The sequence below is a fragment of the Halichoeres trimaculatus genome, unplaced genomic scaffold (assembly GCF_033239565.1).
Source record: "Halichoeres trimaculatus isolate MK-OKI-2021-1 unplaced genomic scaffold, fHalTri1.1 fHalTri1_scaffold_3, whole genome shotgun sequence".
NCBI classification, from domain to species: Eukaryota; Metazoa; Chordata; class Actinopteri; order Labriformes; family Labridae; genus Halichoeres; species Halichoeres trimaculatus.
The window spans coordinates 28,015,308-28,041,817 of NW_027437181.1; the positions used below are offsets into that span (position 1 = coordinate 28,015,308).

Sequence of the window (26,510 nt, forward strand, 5' to 3'; positions counted from 1 at the left end):
GTGTCGCATGCTGAACTTTGGCCAGGCTCTATTTATAAAATTAGCTACAGTTACAGCTCGGCTATTCCTGACACACTGGAGGAGCTGTGAAACACATTTCACATCTGAAGTGAAATCATTTGACGTGAGAACATGGAGTTACTTTAAAGGGAGAGAGCGACATGATGGAAGTAGGAGGTACATGTACACAGGTATAAGAATATGAAAGAAACCAAGGGGATAAAAAGGAAGATGGTTCCTTCATTAAAGTTTGAAGCTGTGACTATTTGTGTCAAGTTAATAAACTGACCTTCCAAGACAAGTACACTTTTTACTCCAAATTCATGAAGGCTTTGACCATTTAATTGAGATCTGACACTGGTGAATGGGAAGTGACTGGTTTTAATTTTATTCCATATTCATGATCAGCAAAAAAGGAAATCTTATTCAAATGATGGAGAAAAATCCACAAGTCTAGAAAATAGCAGAAAAAATATCAAGGCAACCAAAAATGTTGACTGAAGACTTCCAATTCAACAAAAATTCTTAACACTGAACCTAAATTTGTAAGATATTTTTCAAATAACAAATGACATCTCTAAAAATTGTCTTAATCATTTTATACATAATGTAACAAAAAGAGTCAAAATAAACCATCAGAATTCTGCATTTAAGTCTATACAATTTAATCAGCACATGACAACTACATCACAAGCCAAAGTATCTTGCTTCCATCTCAAATCATACTATTTGCATAACAGTATGGAATATGAGGCATGTCTGTAACATGCAATTAAGCACTGCATTTCTCAGGACCTCAGCCATAATCATTTTCTCCCTTTTCCTTGCATTTGTGCATCTGTGCTAAACTAAAGTGACTGATTGTGGTTGAAAAGAGCCCTCTGTTGGTGATTTGGTAGTACACTGTTACAAAAGGCCACTGATAATTTTGGTATGATACACTCCTGATTTACAGTAACACATTGGTAATTCTAGGGTGCAGGGAAATTACATGGTTGTAAAATTTTCTGCTAGTTAACTTAGGAAGCAGTATTATTGCAGAAACGTGTAACAATAAAAACCATGTCCTCAGTTTGGTCAAAGATTCAATATATTTCTTCTTTTGTTAAATGTTTGGAAAATAACTGGAGGAAAAAAGTATCAGAAACTTGAGCGATAGCAGGCAGTTCCTCTCAGCAGCAAGCATCATCGAAACTCAATTTAGCAGCCGGTGGGGTCCTGTCCTGACAAAACAAGCTCTAGTAGGCCGAGCCTACCAGACCGGCACGTGATGACGCATGACGTGTACGGCGCTTCTGATTGGCTAAGCAGACAAACAGGTAGTAGAGCTGCAGCGGGACACAAACAACAGACCGTTTGGGAGCACTCACTGTATCCTGAGACATGCCCAAACCTTGTTAAGTTGTTTGAATTATCTACTGGACGACGCTCTTTGTCGGAAAATACACCAGTTTTCGTTGCAGCGGATCCAGCACAAGGTAGTTTCTGTTCAAGATATTTAAATGGACGTGTATTACGAGATTAGGACCCGTTTTACGACGTCTGTTTTCAAGTCTTCAAAGTCGGACAGCGGTTTAATGATTACCCTAAAACTGCCAACATGCTAGCTTTCGACTCTGCTAAGCGTGTTCTCATGTACTGAATGATATACTGTGGCTCTGGAGCAACAGTTGCAGGGCGACGAACAACTTATGATGCAGGAAAAACTCCTTTATTTTCCTGGACTTAGTTTTAAAGTTGCCCGGTTTAAGAACTGTTTGTCAATCCTCACTACGTTGAATTGTTCGTCTAAAATAGACTTTCCCCTGACTGGCATTCAAGACTGGACGTGCAATTAGATTTCATCAGCGTGCTATTGTTAGACGCCATTGATTTTTCCTGCCTTTTGCACTGAACTGAAATGCACTGCAATGCAGAAAGCCATGTCTGGGGGAAACATTGAATGACGCTTGCTAAACTTGCCCAGGTACTATGTTCCAACTGCGTATAGTTTTTCTATTTGAACAACCACAGTTACAGTTATTTCTATCTTGCTGTCAGATCGAGTATTATATCACAGGGTTTTTGTTTCCACACACTTCTACTACTCACAGCCATAACCTGACTCCGAAGATTCTACTTACATGTGTCACTCTACACTTCTTAATTGCCTAAAATCTAAACGTTGTGATCCAATTTTATAAAGCCTATTATTTTATAAATGAAGTCATTGTGCTTATTTCCCAGAGTCACTAAAGTCTTGATTAGTTCTACACTCCAGCTGTTGTTTCGGCATATTGTGATGTGTAAACATGACCTGTGTTGCATCTGACATTCAAATACAGCATTTGTTAACTAACGGATCTGTAATCTCCTTTCAGGTCAGGCATGAGGCTCTGTGCTCCTCTTTTGCTATCCCTGGCAGTAGCCCTGTCCTCTGCCTATGTGATCACACATCACCACCATCATCATCATGACAGCATGTGGTCGAAACTGATACTGACTCATCACTGGCCAAGCACCTTCTGCAGCGTGAGTGTCTACAATGCTTTTTCCTCTTTTACATCTTGCTGGTTTTATTGACCATGGTAAAAGAACTCTTTTTACAAACCACAGTGTAGCACATGGCTGCAGCAGCATTTGTGTTATACAAAAATAATATCTATTCTTTAGCTGCTAAGTATACCACAACCATAAAAAGTTCATAATGACACCTGTTGACAACCAATAAATGTACCTGTCTGATCTAAGTAATTCCTGCAACAGCTTCAAGTTTTTAACCCTACATGAACTATGCAAATATTACATCAATACTGACAAAGACCAATAAATGGTAATGCGTATATCTGAATATTTACCTAATGATCATGATATATTGCTTAAAAAAACATGGAGTCGCAACCTGAGACAATGTTGGTTTCTAATATTTCCCCGCATGTTGCCCAAAAGCTGTATCACAGAGTCTACATCAGACCCTTATGTGTCATGTGATTTCTAAGTCCGAATCATGAGAGAGGCTGTGTGACTCTGTGGTTGGATTAGGTAACTTTTTGTTCTCTCACTGACGGTGCAGTTTCAAAACAACTCATCAAGTCTCAGCACAAAAAAAACCCACACCCTACTTCGGTATGTTGAGTGCATTCCTCTTGTTTTCAATAACTCATTTAAAACAAGTCAAGGTACATTTTGTGAGAGCATCAATCAGGAAGTTCAGGAAACTCCATAGATAAACTGTCTACTGTGTGTTGATCTTAATCCGCTGAATAAACAAACCACTGCAGGTTCCCCTTTCCACTCACCAGTGCCACAGTCTTGCCAGGAAAAAAAGGAACTTTCTTTACAGTTAGATGGAACAATGGAATTCAATACACTGCATTGTTTACGAGGCAGATATGTAATTGTGAGCCATTATTTGCTGTGTGTTTTGGGGCACATTAATTATAATACCTTCTGTTTGTAAATTTTAGATGGAGCACTGTAAGCCAAATATTAGCTACTGGACACTGCATGGACTCTGGTATGTGTGCAAGTTTTTTATGTTTTGGTGTTTCTTTTGGATCAACCAGTGTTTTCATTAATCATAATGTTTGTCTATATCATGATTCACTTCTGTTTCACAGGCCAGATAAAGGGATTGACTGCAATTCTTCATGGCATTTCAACTCCTCTAAAATAGAGGTACAGCTTCGTTCTTTTTCTCTATAACCCAGTAAAATTAATGATTCAGTTCTTTCCCTGTACAAATGATCAGATCTGGGGGGGTTTCTAAAGAGAAAAACACTCATCTACACATCTGAAAATATAAAAAAATAAATAGAATACTAAATCACCCAGTATCAGCAATTAAAGATCTCATGTAAAGTAAAATGTGCAGTTGGGAAAGAAATTCATCATACTGTTCCTTCTTTTCATTATGCTAATAGTTTGAAAAGTAATGCTTTTCTGTATTTGGTTTTAGGATCTGCTCCCAGACATGAGGAGGAGTTGGCCTGATTTGCTTAAACCCACGTCCAGTGAATTCTGGTATGCATCAATAAATCCTTCAATTTCTTGTCAGTCACTTGAACCTAACCTGACCTTTGGCTTGTTACAAACATTTACCTCCAGATTTTTAGTTGAGATGGCAACATGAAGACATAGTTTTAGTATTTCTAACTTTATCAAGTTGTGATGAACTATGATATACAGCACTGTGCACTTATACATTGACTATGATTTCAGTAAGACAGGTCATATCTCCAAAGTCTAATCACAAGATTTACAGATAGTGATTAACTTATAGCCAAAAGTCTAATAACTGTTACCATATGTTCCATTAGTAAATTTGTCCTTTCAATAAAATGATTGCCTACTGTCTGATGGTTTCAACAGGAAGTACGAGTGGCACAAACATGGAACATGTGCGGCCAAAGCAGATTCTCTGAATAGTCAACATAAATACTTCAGCAAGGCCCTGGAACTGTATCATAAAGTGGACCTGGACAGGTACAGAACATGCTCACATGTATTTCTGTAAAAACTCTGAAACATGTTATTTTTCTCAGTATCATCCTGAGGTACCAGGTTCATGTGAAAATTGTACATACTAACTCTTTTATTTGCTCATTTTATTTCCATCTGAATAAAAAGTATCAAAAACAATAAAAAGGCCCCTAACAGGATTGTGTGTTTATGTTACCGTAGAATCCTGAGGAAGTTCAACATCACCCCCTCAGAAGACTACTACAAAGTAAGTCTGTGTATTTTTAAACCTTAAAACCAATTTTTGTTTTAAAACCTTTTTTCTAAATATTAGATACATTTTGTATCTATAATAATCTATAGCATAAATGTACTTTGCAATCGTAAAGTGTACCTCTGGTTTTTGTTTGCTCTGTAATGTGTGTCTACAGTTATCACAAATTGAAGACGCCATTGAAAACTTCTACAGCGTCAAACCAAAGATCCAGTGTGTTCACCAATCAAGGGTTTGCACTTTTAATTCTACATTCACATCATGAAATTATGTTTTTATTAATAAATTGTTATCACGAAACAATTTTTAGGAATAAAAAGTCTGTTTTGTGTGAGAGGTATTCTGGTTTCTGCAGTTTAACAAGTCAGCTGACAGTCTGTGTGATTGTTGAATTGTGTTTTGTGTTTGACAGAGAGATGAAGTCCAGACTCTGGGGCAGATTGAGATCTGTTTTGACTCGGACTTCACCCTGCTGGACTGTGAGAAGCATTTTGGCGAAGACATGATATCCAAGGGACATGAGAATGACATCATGGATGTTGAAAGGCCGTCAGGGTTCAGTGTGTGTCAGCATGACATGCCTGTTTACTACCCACCGCCTTCCAAAAAGACATAATCACATAAAATGGAAAATAACACACACTATACCACTATTTTCTCACAATCATGGGTAAGTGGCTATGCTGTGCTGTGACATTCACACACATAGTCCCTTACATTCTTTTTCTCACTCTCAGAAACAATCATTCTACTAACAGTGTGGCAGCGGGTGTCAAAAATAGCCTTAATCAGGGTAGACTGAGAAAAATCTTGAGCATATGATTTCTATCAGTGGTAGCTAGTTGCATGATTTAAAAATGACCTTGTGTGCAATGTTATTTTTATAACTTAGAGATACAAGACACCCAAACACTCCACTACCGCCTAGGGCTTTAATTGGATTATGTGCCATTCAGACCTTTATAGTAGATCAATCCAATAGTGCACGGCTTGTTTTTTTTCCGCAGCTCAACGGGGGGACATGTTGGGGATTTCAGGTCAGGCAAACAGTTAAATGCACAGCTAACTTTGCCTGTTTGACAAGAAGTGGAGCCTTTCCCTTTATTTGCATGTGACTCTGACTTAATACTGGTGAGATGTCAAACTCTGGAGTGGATTAGCTGACTCTGATAGCTATAATTTAAACCACAGTTGTTTCAAAAAGAGTGCCCAGATTTTTTTTTTTTTAACAAAGCTGATCCAATGTTAAGCTAGTAGATACTGACTCACTGGATTGTGTTTTAACAATGTTTTGATAATGAAATGTGATCAAAATAGCTGATTGCCATTATTTTTTCAACAGCTACATATATACAATCAAATGAAAATGCAAAGTTTGAAAGCCTATGGCACAAGGATTATGGCCTAAAACACTGCTGCTTTGCTCATGAACAGAGGCTATATAGTCCTTAATGTGAGTGACCTGAGTTCAAATCCCACCTGTGTCATTTTGCCTCCTCCCAGACTCCTGCTTTATCACCTGTCCTCTACATATGAGCATTAAAAAACAGGGGAGGTAACTGTGATTTTTGCCAAGTACATAGGACATTCTTTGATGCTGATAGTTTGCGGAGCTGAAACTAAGTGACTGTACATCATGTATAGAATAGGAAGTAAATATAGAACATGATGGTGCATGGCGTAGTTCCTCAGGTTATTAACTCTTAAGCAGACATGTTGTCACACAGCCTTACAATTTGTTTACAATCCACTGTGGAGCCAAAATGGATGCTCCTTGTGGACGTTGCACATGTTCTGATAAATGCTTTTTAATCAAAAATGACTCGTAATTAATGGGTGTTTGTCTATGGCTGTTTATGTGGATAAATCAATTCGCTGTTACTGAAGAGTACGTGATAATTCATATTAAAGTTACACTGGAATACTGCTGTGGTGTAAAATAGCTGAAATGAATATTTGTACTGTTGTTTCTTAATGTCAATAAACATTTGTTATTCAGTCAATCTGCTCTCTGGTTGTCAGTGAGTTAAGAAAGTAAAAATTAATCTTAAAATACTAACAAAATAAGTATTTGCTTTTTTTAATATATGAAAGTCCAAATTGATCCAACTTTTCAGAAGAGCTTGTGAATAAACACAGAGGGACCTCATGTCTTCAAACAGTGGCATCAGGAAGCTTTAAGGTGCTTATGTCACTCTATTAATGTAGTACAATGGAGTGATTTAATGAGACTATAAATATCAACCTACATGTGTCCTGTTCTGCTCCGTGTTTATGAATACTAATGTTATGATCTCCTTACAGAGCCATAATCCCACCGGGGCAAAGACACTAGCCCATAATCCCGAATCTTCTTCCATAACACCGCCCCACAGATTGACTTAATGCAACTGATTATACTTTCAAAAGTCCTGAAATGCCCTGAAAATATGAGCTTACTCTGATATAAACACACGCAAGTCTCACACAACACAGGAAAATGTTATTGTTTTTATGATGGCTGAAGTTATGGAATCAGGGTTCAAGGTGAGATAGTTGTGCTAAAGAATAGGAAAAAAAATGTATTTTAGAGGATATTACATCCCTGCTAAGATACAAACACTTTGACACAGGTTGTTCCCAAATCTACCCTCCTCTATGCCCCTCAATTGGTAGCCTACCCTTGGTCTCTTATTTCCACATCTCTCTCTCTCTGGTTATGTAACACTGCAGTTGTGCAAAGCTGCTGATGTGACGGATTCAAGCACCTACACACACACACATTAATACACAGATAGCGGTGCCCATTGATCCCCCACACCACACTGTACTCTCTGTGATTGATGTCCTTGTTTCTGTCATCATTATTGATGCTCACATTGACCGCTGTCCTCTAAATTGAATTCATATTTAATGTCACTACAGGAGCCACAAAGCCCTATACATCTTTCACCATCCCTTCACTGTTACTACTCTGTAATTTGTCAGATTCTTTATTAGTCTCTGTCTGTGTTTGTTATTGGATGTTATATGACAGCTAAAGAGAAGGGACAGAGAAAGAGGGAGACAGAGAGAGGTAGCTGGGTTGCACCATGTGACCTCGCCAGCTGTTGCCGTACGCCGGTGGGAGAAACAGGGAGGGAGGTGAGGAGCAGGAACAGGGGGCAGCAAGGGAGGGAGGGGTCAGGAGCTCGCCGGTACACAATGTGACTGGTGACAATCCCTTGTTCTGCAGAGAGAGAGCGGCCGCAGGGGATAAACACACACACATACACACACACACACGCACATGCTCAGGCAGAGATGTGAAGAGGACGCTCGCTCACACACACCTTTCCTGATTCAGCGGAACAGATTTATTCGTCACCTCTCCCTGCAGACTCACGCAGCCAGCCTGCTGCATAACAACACAATCCCAAACCCAGCGGCACCTGCCCCTTCCGCCATCCCGCTTGTCTGTCTGCGTAGATTAACAGCTCTCTTACAACTCTGACTGCGTGCTCGCTGGCGTCCACTGCAGCTGAGAGACGGAGGGGGGAACACGACGGGTGAGACCCACCAGAGATAGCGATGGACAAGCAGCGAATGTAAATGATGGAGACGCTAAAAAGCCACGACCACACTGAAGATGGGCTGATGGATACACTGCAGGACAACTAGATAATCACAAAAGAGAAGAAAGGAGCTTTCCCTGTGCAGCTCTACCTTAGGACCTCTTGTAGGGAAATGTTCATCATTATGGGATAGATGCACAAGTCTGCCCATTGCCATGGATACCAGCACGCGAAAATTTACAGTGCGGAGATGGTTTTCTATCTACCTGAAGAACAAGGCAGCAAGGAACAAGAACAACACAGGCTTCTGTCAGCTAGAGGTTAGTCACACTGTTTAGACACACACACAAGAGCAAAACAAACTTCCACCAACTAGACATTTACACACGTGTAGCGATCTGTAGGTTGGAGGGGGGATTGCATCAGTATTGCACCATGTGCTACTGCAAACATCAGAGCGATGAAAAAACAAGGCAGCAGTGTCATATCAGTAGAAGAGCTGCTGCACGTGTGGATGGGTGTGGGAGGACTGTGTGACATTTTGTGGAGGGGTACAAGAGTCATTGCAGCATCATTACAGCTGTTGCTCTGTCTGCCTGCCTGTCAAGCATCCAGAAAACAGAAGGGCAGAGACACACAGTGTTTTGACTGAGAGAGAAAGAGGCACAGAATAAATGGAAATGTGGAAGGACAGACAGAAATGCTAACAGGCAAACAAGCAGCCGGGCAGGCAGGGTGATGGATAAATGGATGCAGACAGATTGATTCAGTGGATGGCCACAGCAGTGGAGGTCTATTTTTAGCCCAAACAAGCCAGCAGAGAGGAGAGGGGGGGCAGAGTGCTGTTTGCAGCACATCTACCTGTATGTGTGGGATATAAATAGAGGTTGCTCCCTCACCCCCTTTGGTCTTTCTTGTTGTGATTGGGTAAGAAACAACATGTCAGACCATCAACTTGTCTGTGTGGCTGCTGGCTTTCCTGGTCTGAAAATGTCTCTCTGCGTGTGTATATATGTACCTGCTGGACTGACGATCAATATTTTTGTTGAAATGCTTTGATGCTCCGTGTTTCGGAGCTCTCTTTTCATTCCCCTCAGCTTCAAGGGCGGGTCAGGGTTCAGGGTCAGCATTCCAGTGGCAACAACCAAGGCCTCGACTGGCTGCACTGTTTGAAAAGTCAGACAGCAATTTTTCACTTTGAGCAAACTTCTACTGCATAACCCCCTGTAGGCTGAAATCATCCAGTACGTCCCGCCTCACGTCACACCTTATCCTGTGACATCATAGCACTTGATAGTTGTAGAAAAACAACACAGAGAAAGCTTGATCTCACAGTTTTAGCATATGAAATAAATAATTACCTTTAACTCACCAATTTCAACACTAAGCACCTTAATCAAGTGCTCAGTGTTGAAATACAGCTTTCTCATTTTACTATCTTGTTCAAATGGAGCACACTCCTAGAAGTCTTTGCCTCATGGTTGACCTGTTGTGTAATGTTAATAATTTGACACAGTTAGCACATTTGGACAAACTCTGACATGGAAATTGAAGCAAAAAATTTTTTTGAAAGAAATCTTTTGGAGAAAATAACTTTTGACAACAGTAATTGTGCTTTCTGGGGTTCAGAGCTGCACTGCTGTTATACTGTCAGGTTAGATGCTGACAGGCTGTCAGGTCCATTTCCTCTTATTTTCACCCAAGATGAACCTGCCGATCTCCTAGGTTTAACGTTTCCCTTGGGATATCAGCTAGTGCAATGGTTTAAACAAAAAGTATTAAGCTAGTCGCCCACCCCCACCCCTCTGACTAGCTCTGACAGTTTAATACAATGACAATGAATTGTCACCCTGACTCCACCTGACACTGTCAGTAGGTATGCACTGGTCCAACTCCTCTGGTCCAGATACCAATACTGGTACCTGGGCTTTGGTATCGACCAATACTGATACTGATCCAATACCAGTGTTAATTAAATAATAACCTGCATGCTGTACTGTGAGATAAGATTGCTTATGTTTTGAGAAAAAGACAAAAAATGAGTACATATAGAATTACTGAAGTTAACATTTATCTTAACTGTGAGTGTTTAAATTTTCAACAGTCGTTTGGTTAAAAATGCTTCAAAACTTACAGGAATGACTATTCAGTTGTATAATTTCATACTCTGTAGACTCAATCATAGTTTATCCTTAGTGTGTAGTTCGGGGCGTTCCTGTCCCTCGATACCTGATCCAACTTTGAGGGGCTGGATCAGGCCCAATACCTGGATCAGACTGGTGCATCCCCAGTTGTCTTTTTATCATTTGAGTCACTGAATGGACTAAACAAACTGGAAAAGAAAGCTCATACTCTTTCAACGCTGGTGATCAGTAAATAGTTCCCCAGCAACAAAACAAAGGGAAATAAACCAACAGGTCTTTATATTTTTGTTTACAAGTAAGACTTTTTTTTTTTTTTTCAGGCTTGTTTTTTCCAAATATGACATTTATACTGTTACACTGTTTGGGAATATAACTTGCCAATGTAAGTCATGTCTCACTTTTGAAACTCCCTCAGCTTTTCTGTCTTTCCTGTCACTAAATAAATAAATAATACACAAATAAACAAATGTCTCTCTCTTTTCCTAGGAGGACAGTATACTGAAGGAGATTGACATCAGCCATCATGTTAAAGAAGGCTGTGAAAAAGCGGACCCCTCTCAGTTCCAGCTGCTTAAAGTGCTGGGACAAGGCTCCTATGGAAAGGTATAAGATACACAGCTATCGCTGAGCATTTTTAACTAACCTTGTACCAAAAAAGATCATGTAGAGAAGGTTCTTTTCAATCTAGGGTATATGGCTGATATGGCTGCTGGGGCAGGGATCATTAGGGAACTCAAGAGATGAGAGTTGACTCTATCATCCAAAAGATTACCCTTGACACTTAGCCAATGCTGACAGCTAGATGCAGGCTGTCCTCACATACCCAGCTAGCCCAGCAGGTCATCACTAAGGCGAGCTGATGCAGAGGGGAAGCATTTCTTTAGCTGCATTCAGTCCTTATGATGAGGCTCACAACACTTTGATTTGTCTTTAAATTAAAAGTACAGCAATTCACAACCTTATTTCACACAGTCTGTGATTTCTACAAACACCCTTGAGGCTTGAAAAGAGTTGTCAACAAACCAGTTGGCATTGGTACACACCAAGCTACATTATAAGTATTATTAAAAATATAATTATGTCAAATACTGACCTTTTTCTTGTAACGAAGATGGATCCTTAACTGAGTTTGTTCAGATCCTCTTGACTCCAGCTCAATGGATTGTTTCATGCCGTTTGTATTTATTTTCTTCTTTCGTGGATAGAAAACGCATTCTTGAGCCATCTGGCCTTGTCGAAGGTTTTCCCCCTCAAGTAAATCACCCATTTTCAGTTATTCCAAGATAAGTAGTTTGGGAAAATTAGGCCAAAGATAAATGACTTTATTTAATGTGTAAAGGATAAATGAATCAAAGTGTCACTGAATTTCAGAGAACTGCATGGTGCTGAGTTTAAACCACAGTAAATGTAAGCGCGTGAGTCAATTATCAATAACTTCAGGCGAGCACGAGGTCAGTGTTCACTTTGTTAGCTCGTTTTGTTTACATAGCTCGCGACAGTACACTCGCGCTTAATTTCTATTTAAGCAGCTCCGTGTGAATTAAAACTGACGTGTGTCTTGTCACGAGGTAGGAGATACGTTATTTCTTAGTGTGATGGTAGATGGCACTCACCACAGTTGGGTGGCCTATCGTGTTGGTTTGGGTGTAGCACACAGGTGTAGCATTTGAGATGAAAAGGAGCATCATGTGCGCATGCGTTTAAAAACGTTAATTTGGGGGGCCAGTAGAATCTGCATTTTAAGCAAAAAAAGGTACTTGACCAGCAGAAAAATAACGAATTATTTGGGTGCATAATTTAACCTTATTTGTGTGTATGTTTTGTTACAGCTGTTTTGCAACACTAAATATGATCATTTTATCTTTTGCACTTATTATGGTGCCCATGTTGTAGTGTCTTGAAATGCATCACTATAAACCCACACCAGCAAAACGTGGATTGCCTGAATTTGAGACCTCAAAAATTTGTTTTTAATTTCAATCTGATGTAGTTCATGGGATTTTTGTTATGTTGAACCAGGGGTTTTGAAGTTGTGAATAAATACTTTGATACTGTTGATGACACTAATGGTGATGATTATTACAATTCCAGGTTTTCCTGGTGAGAAAGATCAGAGGAGCAGATAGAGGACAGCTGTATGCTATGAAGGTCCTGAAGAAAGCAACACTGAAAGGTAAAAATGACAAGTTCAACTTTTAATACTATGAAAAAGAATCTTGTTTTCCTCAGTGTGTCCTCATGAACTCATATATTCCAGTATTACTCTGAGAAGAGGCACACCTGTCATGCACAGATTGTTTACACTAAAGATGTGGTGCTTTGGTGATGTTGGATGAAGCGTGTGTACTCGCTGTGGTGTAACCTGCATCCAAATAAGAATGAAATGCTCAATCTGAACACAATTCACTGCAACAGCAACATTTGCTGATTGTCTATTTTTTGTCATCAACATTGGTTATGCACGAAAGAGATAAGAGGTATGTGATTGTCTCAGATTGTCCTACATTTAGGAGGATTATGGGTAAAAGAGGTTGGTTTGTGCTTGCAAAGCAGATGAACAGTTTTGCGTCAAATGGGATTATTGTAAACGAGGATGTACTGCGAAAAAACAGGTTGAGATGCCATGTGCTGATTTGGTGTCTCTGTACAATCCCTAATCCTCTTAACCTGCACCTCTGGAATTTAAATAGTTATGGTTTCAATCTGTCAAGAAGACAGATGCTGCAACAAAACAATAAGCAGGAGTTTTTGCCCCACAGCAGCTGCACTGTTGAATCAATCTAATTCAAGTAACACTTTTTAATTATGCTAATGCTTTACCCCATAGAGAACCAGCACATCTAAACAGGGATGTCCTGATGCAAATATAATCATCTGAGTATTTTCTTTAAACACACACATCTTTCCTCTTTCTTTTCTTCTCAGTCAGGGATCGTGTGCGGTCTAAGATGGAAAGAGACATTCTGGCAGAAGTGAACCATCCATTTATAGTCAAACTGCACTATGGTGAGTCTGACTGTCTGATGGGCTTAATTTAGAATCTGGTTTATATATCTGTTGTTACACTAATAGAAAATAAACCTAACCTGCAAACATAACCCTTCATAGTAAACACTGTTGTGCCATGCCCATTAATATGCCCGTTTTGAGCCTTGTCCTAGTTTGATCTCGTTGGATGTTTTCATGCCCACTTAAGACATGAGGATTCCTTATAACATATTTCACAACCACGAAAGCAATATGTATCTAAACACACTCACACCAGATAACTTTTTGGACACCTTATTCCCTTGAGCATTTAGAGTTTTTACCTTGATTATTCAATGAAAACTATTTTAGAGAGCACATAAGGACATCTTTGAGCAGGAAATAGACAAAGCAAACTCACTAAACCAACTCTATATGTGTTAAATCTTCCAACAGCGCCAACGTAACCCCAGACGTCCCTACAATCTGCAACTTTTATCCACTGCAGCCTCAATATGAGCTGTAAAACCAATGTAACTGTGTTCTTTGTGTGTGTGTGTTTAGCCTTCCAGACAGAAGGAAAGCTCTATCTCATTCTGGACTTTCTTAGAGGAGGAGACCTTTTCACTCGTCTGTCTAAGGAGGTAGGTTTGCTCCTTGCAGCTCTTTCGCTCTTAAACTTTTATATCCTCAAACAGAAAAGCTTTGGTTTTTCAAACCTTTACTTTTTCAAGGTTTTTTGTGGGTGGTGTAACATCACAGCTGCAAGGACTCTGAAAACCAACTACTGTGAATACGCAGTACGCTGGTTAAGCTCAATGTTGAAACAGGTTTTATAAAGATGGTGATGCAGGCTGGTTACAGCAACAGTAGGCATTTCTTGAAGAGCAGGAAATGTAGCAAACAACTAAGAAATAAAACAAAACAGTGTAGTTTAGTGCAGGATAAATAATGTTTATTTTACCAAGTGACCTGCAAGAGATGGTGTTCATATACATGCTGATAGAGAATTATACGTGCAGAAAATGATTTTTCAGTGGGTGTGTGGAAGGTTGGAGTATACTGCGTGATTATTGAGAGTCAGAAGTTTTCAGTAATATTGCTGATGTTTTTACTGGCTCATTAGTTTCTCCTTTGTTTGATATTAAAGTTAGTACAATAAATTGCTTTTATTGTTTCAGGTCATGTTTACTGAAGAGGATGTGAAGTTTTACCTTGCAGAGCTAGCGCTGGCCTTGGACCATCTCCACAGTCTGGGAATCATCTACAGGGACCTCAAACCTGAAAAGTACTTCAATAAAAAGGCTTCATTTTAGTTTCTTTTGTGTTTTTGTAAACTGGAGGAGATTCTAATGCTTATTCTTCTCAACAGTATTCTCCTGGATGAAGAGGGACACATTAAGATAACTGGTCAGTGCATTCAACTGCTGACTCTTTTCTCTCTGTCTATACATATTTAACCTGATGCAAATCCTCTATCTTAACCTAATTCTACTTTCTCTCTGTTTCAGATTTTGGATTGAGTAAGGAAGCCATCGACCATGACAAGAGAGCTTATTCTTTCTGTGGAACAATTGAGTACATGGCTCCAGAGGTGGTTAACAGAAGAGGACATACACAAAGTGCTGACTGGTGGTCATTCGGGGTTCTCATGGTAAGAGCTGACTGATCTTATAAATCTCCTTTAATGGCTTTTTTTCTGCATTTATGGACACATTTGATCTTTCCTCAGTGTGCTTACTTTCTTTTTCTGCTGACTTGTAAATTTGTCTGATCACGCCTTCAAAAGCAGCGGCATTCATTTGCTCTGACTGAGCCAAGGACTCAGCTCTTAGATAATGAGCCAGTGTACTACTTTTTAATTTGGCTTTCTTCTGGCAGTAAATCTGCTGCATTACCATTTCAGACTGATTAGGTTCTGTCACTGCCAGTGATCATGCATCTGTTGGATTTTGTTTGTCTTGTTGGGCTGGTAGCTTATCTTGCAAACACCAAGAAAAGAGGTTAACATTCAGTGATGTCTGGCAGCTTAACCAGGGCAAAAAGGAAAGGTTTTAGCCCTGTCTGACCTTGGCTAATAATAGACAGAATACTCTTTGCGGACTGTAGACGGACTGGGAAGAGTAAGACAGTTGCAAAGAAAGCCTATTTATATGTCTATTAATCTATATCTATATCTATACCTTTATATATATATAGACTTCACTGGTGATAAGTCTGGTAGTTTGTCTGGTTTACAGTGTTGCAGTGAAGTCGTATTTCAGTAACTCTTTCTTGAGGTTGGTTGATACATTCATCCTTGCTTTTTTACACCAGTAATAGATTTTCAACTCTATATTTTCTAATTGACTCATCCCAGTGTGTTTTCTTCCTGAGCATCAGTAAAAGCTCTGACCCTCTCGATGGTTACCGTACCTGTCGTTGCTCTGACATGTTTTATCGTCTGCTTTCCAGTTTGAGATGTTGACGGGGTCATTACCATTCCAAGGGAAAGATCGGAAAGAAACAATGGCACTCATCCTAAAGTAAGACCAGTTTATCTTTTGACATTTTATTTTTTTAGAAGTTTTTTTGCTTTTCTTTTGGTGCAGATTTTAAGTGCTGTTTTTTAAAAAAGCACAACATAGTTTACATTATATTTTGTGTTTTTGATGTTATATTTGTGACTTGCTTTTAATTGTTTTATCTGACCAATACAACATGCTGTTGCACTAAACAGGTCAATTTCAGGTTTTTTGATAGCCTTTAAATGTCCTAGAATGTTCCTCTTTCTCTGGATAAATGAAGATTTAGTTTGTGACTATAAAGTGAAATAAAAGCTGTTTTATAGCACGTAACACAGAAGCATTTATGTGGATATAAACCTGTTTCTTGTCTCTTCTCGAGCAGGGCAAAGCTGGGAATGCCACAGTTCCTCAGTCCTGAAGTGCAGAGCCTGTTGAGAGCACTCTTCAAGAGGAACCCTGCTAATCGACTCGGTAATGCATGTGAACCTGAAAGGATGCAAATTACGAGGAGCATGAGATGCAGCACTTAGACAGAGCATGTGAGCTAATGCTATCAAACCTCATCCTGATGTGAGGAAATGAAAAGGCAGGTCTGTTCTCTGCTCTGCTTGTAGAAATGTCACTTTAACAGAAGCAAGCCTAGAGCTATAACATGATTTTTAAAGCCCCCACAGTCTCTCCTTATTATGCCAGTTATGTTAAACAATACCATTTCTATCTGCAATGTCCAGTCAGCCTGACCATATGGAAGTCCATTAAGAATTTGGCAGGACTCAGAAAAGACTGATTGTCTCACTTTGTCTCATTCTGTGTGACTGATAGGAGCTGGACCAGATGGAGTGGAGGAAATAAAAAGGCATCGCTTCTTTGCATCCATAGACTGGACTGTGAGTACAATTTATATCCTCAACTCTTCTTAATTTAAGAAGTAATCTTTGTGCGGAGGAGTGGTCGCATACTCAGCTGCAGAAACAAATGTAATGTGGAAGAAGTTCCTCATTATAAATCTCATCCTGGCAAGTACACTCAGTTAATCTCACACACACGCACACACAGTGAGTCAATTATCAGGCAGTTGTTGCATTGAAAGGTGATTTTTCTTTCCCAAGAACATTTCTTTCCTTATTCCTCGACAGTTTAATTGTTACCCTTGAGCTGTACTTCTGAGATCTGGGTTTTACTCTGACTTACAATGAGGGGACTGTACCGGTCGTTTTAATGTTGTTAGAAATGTGCAACTGTTCATAAAATGCACACAATCACGACCCATTAATCGTCATCAGCATGAGATTGTTCTTACTGGTAAAATCCTTTCCCTGCTGCCCAACTTCATTGTAATTAATCCTCTTATCTATAATAGCCTTTCTCACAGAAAGTTTGCTCATGCACAAATTTTATTGCGGCACACATTACTTGTGTTATCGTAAGCTAACCTTGACATTTACTCCTAAAACATGGGCTGCATCAACTGGTTCTGTTTTCGACTGAGTGCCGCCCAAAGCTTTGATTCAAAGTAGCCTGTCAAACATCACTGCATCTCAGTCTGACTCTCCTTTTGCTTTGGGCAACATCTGAAAAGCTGTTCTTGCAGCCTGAATAATGAAAATAAAGAAGAGCTCTGTCATGCGATTGAAGGACCAGACTCAGACAATGTTTTACTTTCATGTGCTGAGAGAAAAAGTCAGAACAACAGCATCATGTTAAGATAATGAAGATCACATTTCAGTCAAAATGAAACAACCACAGCAGAAATACAGGGCAGGATTAACTGATTTGCGCAAGACTGAACATTGTAGCCTTTTAGATAAATCTTTGCTCCATTTTAAAGATTTTAAAAGTCTTGACACATTTGTTGATCCACCCTTGGAGTAATGGCTCTGTAATTTTACCTCTGACACCAAAATCCACTTTCATCTGCTTTGCATGCCCATTAATCTTATTAATCCCTCAAGCTCTCTGATACTTCTTCTTACAGTACACCCTGCTCAGCAACCAGATTTTGACTGCCACAGATGGTGTTATAATGGTTTTATTGGTTGAGCTTTCATTAAGAGGCAAATGTCCACCTCCATACTTTGCTGTTTAAGCCAAACAAAACGCCTCCTCTGCCGCCCATGCCACTCTTTTGACTGATTCTCAGTGTAATCTATCTGTACATTTTTCTGATCTCTGAGGAAACCCTCTTACAAAACCTTAATGAAATAACACTGCAGCCTCACCTTCTCATTGTTTGTAAATTACAAAGAGCATTTACCACAAAAGCAGTTAAGATAATTTTTTTTTTTTCATACACAAGAAAGTGTTTTTTCCAGTGGTGGGTGGCTAATGTAAAAATAACTCAATAATAAAGCAAGCTAGACTTTAAGCAGTAGAAAGAAATTACTAATGCAAGGGTGACACCTGCTGGCCATATCTAGGTATGAGCACACTGCTATATCTGTTCTGGTAAACAATACCAAAATACTTTATCAGATGATTGTCTTTATCTTTGAGCTGTTAAAAAACATTATTTTGAATGTGATGTGGATATTCATAATTTATTTTATTCTCCCCTCTCCTTATTGGCTCTGTGTTTTACAGGCCAGGTTTATTTTTTAGATTTGTTAATGACGCAGTTAAATATTTTGAACTCAGATTCTCATCGGACTTAAGTTCTGTTGACAGTCTGTAACTAAGTGTGTTATATTCATCCATGTATTTATTTATCTGATGTGATTTTGCTGCATATTTTGTCATGAATTTGTTAATGATGTCTGACGCTCTGGTATAATTTTTGCTTTTTTTTTTCTGTAGAGACTGTACAAGAAGGAAATGAGGCCTCCTTTTAAACCCACTGTGGGAAGACCTGAAGACACTTTCCATTTTGACCCTGAGTTTACCTCAAGAACACCTACGGGTAACTTACGCACCCATAGCTGAGGCATACATACATACACAAGTGTTTGTTCTTCAACAGATGCATGTTTATAAAATCCTATATAAGATAATCCTTTGTTTGTCTCATAATGGGGAAATTTACAAAACTACAGTAATATCTGAATAAATATAGCTGATGACTCAGTTGAACTTAAATGCTAGATCAGTATTTGTATTGTGAGCCCATATTTTTGTATCTTACCAACTCAGATTCCCCTGGTATCCCGCCCAGCGCAAACACACACCAGTTGTTTCGTGGTTTCAGCTTTGTTGCACAGAATCCGAATCCAGAGACGAGTGTTGCTACAGTAGCACCTTCTCCTCAGGAGCTGAGCAACATCAACCCCATTGCAAAGGTAAACGTCTCATCTTCTGTCATGATGACAAACATCAGACTAATCAGATGGGATTTAGTAGTGAAGGGACTTGCCTTGAGGGTGATGTTTGGAAAAGTAAGCTCTCCCTCATAAATTACAGTCAACCACTGCCATTACAGCAGGCAACAGCTAAGAACAAGCAACCACTGTCTTTCAAGCTGCACATGACTTTTGCACATCTGATACTGACAGATTTATGCGTTTGTCTTTGTTCTCTGCAGAATCTCTGTGGTGATCTGGCCTTTGATGATGTTTATGAACTCAAGGAGGAGCTCGGTCAGACAGCAACTTCTGTCTGCAGGAGATGTCTGCACAGAATTACAGCTGTGGAGTATTCAGTGAAGGTAGAAAACACAAGATCTTCAATATATTTAACTTCATGGTCCCCTGTGTTTGAACGTATGACCCTAAGGGCCTCTATGACTCTTTGATTTAAGAGTCTTTGGAACTGCACAGTTACATTTCTGCGGGATATCAGTCAGAAAACAGACAGTAGTATCTGCCATGTATTTCTCTGGTGTAAATGATCCTAATCAGATTATTACTGCTGGGAGTGCTCGTTTGACCACTGACTCACTCAGATTGTTTTTCTAAGTGGCTGACAATATTTTAGAAAGAATTCTGAAAAAGTCAAGCTCTCTTCAATGCCATTGGGCTCAGTTGTTAAAAATCATCATTTTATTCTGCCAAGTCTCTGATCTATCCCTGCCTTGAAGGGTTAGTTTGTTATTCACCTTTCTGTTTAACTTTTGGTGTGGTGCACAAAAACACGAGCAAATCAGTTTATCATGTTAATGGAGAGGTGTAACAGGTGTGTCCAATTTGAAAAACAAACACATTTCAGTAAAACATCTATTTCTTTAAAAGACTTTACTCTTATCTTGTCAGACACTTAAATTATTAACAAGAGTCTGTCAGTACACAGACCATTTGGTGGTTGTACTTTGGGTGAACTGGCTTCATAGAATGGCACTGCAGCCATTAAACCTGGTTTTACTGCAATTTCAAAATTGCTGTAACTAGCGGTTGTTTAGACCTTCAGTAGGTTAAAAATGGCTGATGTTTAAGGATAGCTGTAGAAATGGCTTGACAATACCAAAACTCAGAAGCTTATATCCCCAGAGTGAACCCATCTGGTTTAATATAAATTGTCAAAGTCTGTATTAAACTTCAATTTCATGTGACTGGTGATGAAACTCCAGATGTCACTGGGGCTTCTAAAAATGCTTTTTTCAGCTCTCAGTTTAACTGGGTGGCTGGAAGATTTGTTAGATAAGAGGAGAGGAGATTTACTAAAAAAACAACCATTTACACTAAAATGAAATGATGGTTTGATTTTCATCTGATACTCCATAAGAGTCAGCTTTGTGAGCCTACACAACTATCACTCACAAAGCTCACAGATTTTTACCCCAAAATGTACTCAAGAGTCATTTATGATTCAAATCTGAAAAATCTTGTACAATGTGATGCTTTGTGACAACGCAAGTCTGTAATTGAAGCATACTGTACGTAAGTACAGTACAATAAATCAAACAAAAATGTATGGATGGTTAAATATCCTAATAGAGACATGTTTGACTTTATTTCTTACCTATTTGACAAAATAAATTAATGTTTATGAAGTTTATTGATGTTTCAGACTGCTATCAAGAGGGCTGCAGTAAGTTTTCCAAACCACCAGATGTCACTGTGCCAGCCAGGTTTCAAATTTCAAAGCTTCAAATCTTTTTCAGCACAAATAGAAAGTCCCATGACAACACATGGATTTATCCTCCTATCAGCAAATATTAGAATGACCCTGTTACATTATGAGATTTATAAATTTTTTTAAGGCATGCGTGCATGTAAAGTATTTAGAGTCATTTTTAAGACATGATGCACTGTTTTGGGAGGCTGCACACACCCAGAAGACTTTATTCTAACTTGCAGTGTCGATATAGAGATTAAGAGGTCAGTTTATTTCATATCCCTTTGCTGTTTTGTCAGATTATTGAGAGGGCGAGGAAGGATCCATCAGAAGAGATCGAGATTCTTTTAAGATACGGACAGCACATAAACATCAATACACTGAAAGATGTAAGTGTAACACCCTTACCGTCACAAAGTACTGAAAAGACTTTAAAAGCATCTGTTAAACTGACACTAATGACAAACATATTTGTGTGCGTGTGCTCTTCACCGTAGGTGTTTGACGATGGTCAGTTTGTGTACCTGGTTCAGGATTTGATGAGAGGAGAGGAGCTGCTGGACAGAGTTCTGACTGTGCCAAATTTCACCGAGAGAGATGCATCAGACATCATCTGCACCCTGACCAAAACTGTTGAATATTTACACTCACAGGGGGTAAGAAAGAGAAACCTTCCCATCCCAACGAGACAACTCAGAAGAAACTCCACCTGTTGCACCTGATGAATTAACTTTGCTGCTTGTTTGCTTTTTTTTAATGTATCTACTTGTACAGGTTGTGCATCGAGACCTGAAGCCGAGTAACATTCGCTACTCTGATGACAGTGGCCTCCCAGAAGGCATCAGGATATGTGATTTTGGTTTTGCCAAACAGCTCAGAGCTGAGAACGGCTTACTGATGATTCCCTGTTACACAGCTACGTTCATGGCTCCTGAGGTAATTATAAGAACAAACCTTTAATATGCCCGTAAAAGTCACGAAATAGTTATCAAAATACTACAAAACAGAAGTTTTTAGTTTCTCAATGCTCTCTGTTTAGACAACTTCTGTGTGTGTTCAGGTTCTGAGGAAGCAGGGTTATGATGCAGCCTGTGACATCTGGAGCCTGGGGATCCTGCTCTACACCATGATAGCTGGGTCAGTTCATTGCCTAAGAGCATTCAAAACAATGCTCTCCAGTGATGAGTGAACTATGTAAAGCTCTCTCTGCTGCTGTAAACAGAATGTAATGCACTCCCCTGTTGAAATAACAATACTGTTAATAGACTTTATATATTACACGTCATATCAGTGGTTATTGCCTTTTACTTTATGTTCATGGGGTTTTATGCATCCTAGATTCAGTAATCCCAGCAGTTTTCTTATTAAATTTTAGAGAGCTCTGCGATTATATTGTCTGATTCACGCTCTGCTAAATTGCTCTGTATAAATTTTTATTTTTATTGCTCAGTTTCAGTCCGTTTGCCAATAGTTCTGAAGACACAGCCGAGGAAATTCTGGCTAAAATCGGCAGTGGTAAATACATCGTGACGGGAGGAAACTGGGACCTGGTATCAGATGCTGCCAAGGTTGCCACATTATATACATATATGTTATAGTCTTAGAAATACAAAACATGCTTATGAAACTTTCGTTTATCTAAAATCTGTGTATATCTCATCAAATAACACTTTCTTTTCATGTTTTGGCAGGACATTGTGATCAAAATGCTGCATGTGGACCCTCACCAGCGCCTGACTGCCCCCCAGGTACTCTTAGGGCAAAATGTAACTGTATGCTTTGATAGGTCATTTGTGCCTCACAGTACTACTCTTTGTTTCAGAAGTTTAGACAATATTTTTATTCTTGTAATCCAATAAAAGATACAAATTTATGCAGAGACACAACAAAAAAGAGGAAAACATTTGACATCATACACCCAGCGTAATACCCCACACATACCCAAAATTCACTGTAATAAAATACCTTTGTCAAGATAGCAATCACAGTATACTCTTTGAAAACTTGCTGTGATATGCCTGTGTCCCTCTGTAGGTTCTTCGTCATCCCTGGATTGTGGACAGAGACCAGCTCTCTGACAAAGCTCTCACCAGAAAGGATGCACTTATGGTTAAGGTCAGACCTGTGTGAATTAAGTTCATATCACAGACATAAAACGAGAAAAATAGTTTATGTCCTCTATACTTTTATGTTTTTGCATTTTGCATCCTAATTGAAAGAGGACAAAAGTTTAACTGCTGCTCAGCTCTGCAGCGAGTAGCTCTTAGTACGTGTTAGATTTTTTTTTCTAACAGAATTAAAATATCCTAAAGTGGAAAAAAAAAAACTGTGTCACTTTCTGCACATCTGGTGTTGCTGCCTGCCAGTGATTACATTTCTCATACATGAGGCTCACATTGACACACTTTGATGTTTTCTCTTTTTGTTCCACCAGGGGGCACTGTCTGCCACCTATTCAGCTCTAAAACGTTGTACTCCAGCTCCAGTCCTGGAGCCGGTTCAGTCCTCCAGCCTGGCTCAGCGCAGAGGGATGAGAAAACTGGGAAGTCCTAAAGTTGAGTCAGACACAAAAGAAAAGGAGCAGCCTCACTAATCCAAGTGAATCTCAAAAGATATGAAAAACACACTTATTTGATTAAAGATCTGGAAATCCTACACAACAAGCACAAACCTTGCCTCAAAGTGAAACACTGTCTTAAAGATAAGTTTAAGTAATGAAGCAAGTAAATAAATAAAATGTAAAATGAATCCTTTGCTGTGGGATTTAAAATTCAGTTTGTGGCCGTGAATTTAAAAACAAAACAACATTCGGACATGAGTAGCTGCAGAACTTGACTTTTATGAGCCTTAAATCACACCTACTTTCTAAATATTAAACATGTGGGGTTGAATTTTAACCTTCAAGAGATCAATCAATCTCCTGTCCTCTGAGAATTACAAGCTCTTAAATGTGTGTATAAATCAATCATCGTGTTAGAGATTTTAGGCACATTTTTAAAGTTGGACCATAGTAACAACATCACATGACTGATCTGATAAATAATAGTTAACTAAAACACATGGATCATTGTTAGTATGGCCCACAGGAGCTGTAGTGCAGTGTTACCAGTCCAGATGTTAGCTTCTTTGATCTGTATCATAGCTTCAGCAGCTTTGAGGATCATTCTTCTCACCAAAGTCTGATTACCAGTAGTTTCCATTGCTGCAGACAACATGCCAAATTGAAGGTGCACTTACATGTCAAGCACATACATGCACTAAGATTTCGTGGACAGTCAAACGCCTCCTGTCTTCCACTTTCCTTACTTTTAGATCCAACGTTAGACATATGCATCTGTGTCAGTGTTGTAAGTCGTTTCAGATTATCATAGTTACGTGAAACCAGCTTCTGAACCTGGCAGTTTCGTGTGTTAAAGTTGTAAATACCAAAGGGACTCAAATCTTATGTTAAAAATGCCGTTAAAGTCTTACTGCTGATAATATGGTTACTCATTTTACTGTATGTATTGCTGTCTTCCATGAATTTCGCCTTTGACTCTTACAAAATTATATGTTAAGTGTAATAACTGAACTGTGAGCTATGGAGGTAACTATGTTGAACCATTTTCCTGTTTTTTCGTGACATATTCAAAATGTTTATTGGATTCAGATAATTTGTCTAGTTTGTATAAGGAACTCTGTACTTGGTGTGATTGCCTACTTTCCTGTGAGTGTGTGTGTGCGTGCTTGTGTCCAGTGTTTGCAGTGGGCTCCTGTTTGCTGTTAGTGTCTGAAAGCTGAACTGTTTGAGAAGTACTGTGTCAGAGGACTGTACATACTGTCAACTGCTGCTGCCCTAAATGTCTCTGAGAAGTTGTATAATAGCAAATACGAGGTAAGACCGAACAGGGTGAATTGTAGATATGAGTAGCACACATATTGTTGTACAGTTCAGAATTATAGATTATGATGCTCTATTATTCAGACGCACAAACAATCAGTTAGCACTGTAGCTGCATTACAGTAGGCCTGTACATATGTATCCCTGAACCAGACTGTATGTGTTGTGACGCACTGCAACTATTCAAAGAAGTGCTGGAACTGATGCATCTAAGGTTGTAGATACCGTGTAGTATATGTTAGTAGTAGCGCTGTAAATAAGGGATTTAGATTGTACATACTGTTGTGCTGAGCCAACATTAAAGAGGGTAGATTGTTTATAAACGGCGTTGCACAACTTTGGATAGGAAGTGAGAGTGTACATACAGTGTTTGCAGATAATATATTGAGACTGTATATATTATATTGTGTTGTGCATCCATTTCTCAGAGTGTACATACTGTCTATAGCTGGCAAACCAAGAAAATGATGGGCTAGAAAGCCAAAGTTTTGCAAATAAAGAAAAAGACTTGACACCACTGAAATGACTGAGTTTTAATCCCATTTACCAATACATCATCCATGCTATATGCTTTTGTTTCATCTCGTCCTCCCTCCATCACAGGGGTGGCCAAAGAGTCAGGGACCAGTAGCCACAAAAATTACTGTGCTGCTACACAGAGCCGCAAAAAACATGGTCTTACAAACACACTCTCACACATGAACGAAATGACATAGTATGAAAATCAATACATTTCCAATTTTAAAAGCGATATTTATTGTGTTTGTAAGTGTGTTGATCTATCTATCTATCTATCTATCTATCTATCTATCTATCTATCTATCTATCTATCTATCTATCTATCTATCTATCTATCTATCTATCTACGAGCACATAAGCGACTGAGAGGAGCACATGTAGAGAAAAGAAACTGAAACTTAAGTATCAATTACGTATCAATCTCATCACCCAAGTATTAATCAATACTGATCCCAACGTTGGCAACAATATATCAGTTTTATGAATGGATCGAAGAGCCGCACACCAAAAGGCAAAGAGCCACATACTGCTCACGAGCCACAGGTTGGCCAACCCTGCTCTATCATCTCCAATTAGTTCAGAATTCTGCTGCAAACGTATCGACCAAGTCACCTACCGGACAAACCACATCATGTTGATATAGTTCTTCAAACACTGGCTTCCTGTCAAATTTAGGATTCATTTGAAGGTTCTTGTTTTGTGTATAGAGCTCTGCATGGTCAGGCTCCTGACCTGTCCCTCAAGCCCGTCAAAAGGTGACTGTGCTTTTCAAGTGGTGGAACCATCTTCCTTTAAATGCTCATTCAGCTGTCTCTGCTGTCACGTTTAAAAAGCTCTTAAAGACAAATTTATTTAATCAGGCATTCAACTCACCTTGACAAGCACTTACCAGTGTTTTAATTATGTTATTGTTTGTTTCTTTTACTGATCTATGATTTCATTCATTTTAAGAGTCCATGATTTCATTTTGATATTTTTCCCCAGGAAGCACTTTTTTATTCTATGCTATGAAAGTGTTAAACTATATAAGTTTTCTTACTTGCCCACTTAATCTATGCCAGGGTATTTGAACCAGAGAGACGTTACAGCTAATGTTCTTAAAGTGATTTATGAAAGAAAACAACTAACAGGTCACCCACACCCACACCCAGAACAACAGGCCTTTTGAACCATGACATTGAAAAAAAGTGTTTGTAGCTGTTTCTTTACCAAGCAGTTCTAGTCTAGGAATAATCCAGGAGAGGACAACTGTCATCTTTGTCA

General features: G+C 39.1%; 3 protein-coding genes across 6 annotated transcripts in view; 2 read left to right on the forward strand and 1 right to left on the reverse strand.

Annotated features, from left to right (window-relative positions):
* The window catches only part of myom2b (myomesin 2b), a 44,096-nt gene extending 32,041 nt beyond the window's left edge, over positions 1-12,055 (reverse strand). The window contains exons 1-3 of one of the 4 annotated variants that reach the window (XM_074665901.1): positions 12,005-12,055; positions 11,485-11,580; positions 9,266-9,412 (exon numbers count right to left, since the gene is read on the reverse strand). The gene's annotated coding sequence lies outside the window, so the exon portion shown is untranslated. Of the gene's footprint in view, positions 1-9,265; positions 9,413-11,484; positions 11,723-12,004 lie in introns of those variants that run through there. The other 3 variants (XM_074665902.1, XM_074665905.1, XM_074665904.1) reach the window with 3 other exon arrangements.
* Positions 1,308-5,939, forward strand: rnaset2 (ribonuclease T2). Its single transcript, XM_074666422.1, has 9 exons — positions 1,308-1,478; positions 2,361-2,511; positions 3,447-3,496; positions 3,600-3,657; positions 3,938-4,002; positions 4,351-4,464; positions 4,663-4,708; positions 4,872-4,946; positions 5,127-5,939. The coding sequence occupies exons 2-9, from the start codon at positions 2,368-2,370 to the stop codon at positions 5,328-5,330; spliced, it is 756 nt and encodes a 251-aa protein (XP_074522523.1). The 5' UTR covers positions 1,308-1,478; positions 2,361-2,367; the 3' UTR covers positions 5,331-5,939.
* rps6ka2 (ribosomal protein S6 kinase, polypeptide 2) lies at positions 7,889-25,240 on the forward strand. Its single transcript, XM_074665907.1, has 22 exons — positions 7,889-8,567; positions 10,878-10,994; positions 12,483-12,564; positions 13,317-13,397; positions 13,923-14,002; positions 14,540-14,646; positions 14,731-14,768; positions 14,870-15,012; positions 15,813-15,883; positions 16,248-16,336; positions 16,688-16,752; positions 18,659-18,761; positions 18,992-19,137; positions 19,380-19,502; positions 21,148-21,237; positions 21,346-21,504; positions 21,623-21,784; positions 21,909-21,985; positions 22,299-22,416; positions 22,540-22,596; positions 22,883-22,963; positions 23,283-25,240. Exons 1-22 carry the CDS (start codon positions 8,463-8,465, stop codon positions 23,439-23,441), a joined length of 2,253 nt encoding a protein of 750 aa, XP_074522008.1. The 5' UTR covers positions 7,889-8,462; the 3' UTR covers positions 23,442-25,240.
* The last annotated feature ends 1,270 nt before the right edge of the window (positions 25,241-26,510 follow it).

What these genes read in the sequence shown, in the direction of transcription:
- rnaset2 (XM_074666422.1), top strand. Translation starts at nt 2,368, where the DNA reads ATGAGGCTCTGTGCTCCTCTTTTGCTATCCCTGGCAGTAGCCCTGTCC. An exon ending in TCAACTCCTCTAAAATAGAG is followed by an intron (nt 3,658 to 3,937) that starts GTACAGCTTCGT and finishes ATTTGGTTTTAG; the next exon opens with GATCTGCTCCCAGACATGAG. An exon ending in CATAAAGTGGACCTGGACAG is followed by an intron (nt 4,465 to 4,662) that starts GTACAGAACATG and finishes ATGTTACCGTAG; the next exon opens with AATCCTGAGGAAGTTCAACA.
- rps6ka2 (XM_074665907.1), top strand. Translation starts at nt 8,463, where the DNA reads ATGGATACCAGCACGCGAAAATTTACAGTGCGGAGATGGTTTTCTATC. An exon ending in AATATTTACACTCACAGGGG is followed by an intron (nt 21,505 to 21,622) that starts GTAAGAAAGAGA and finishes CTACTTGTACAG; the next exon opens with GTTGTGCATCGAGACCTGAA. An exon ending in AGCGCCTGACTGCCCCCCAG is followed by an intron (nt 22,597 to 22,882) that starts GTACTCTTAGGG and finishes GTCCCTCTGTAG; the next exon opens with GTTCTTCGTCATCCCTGGAT.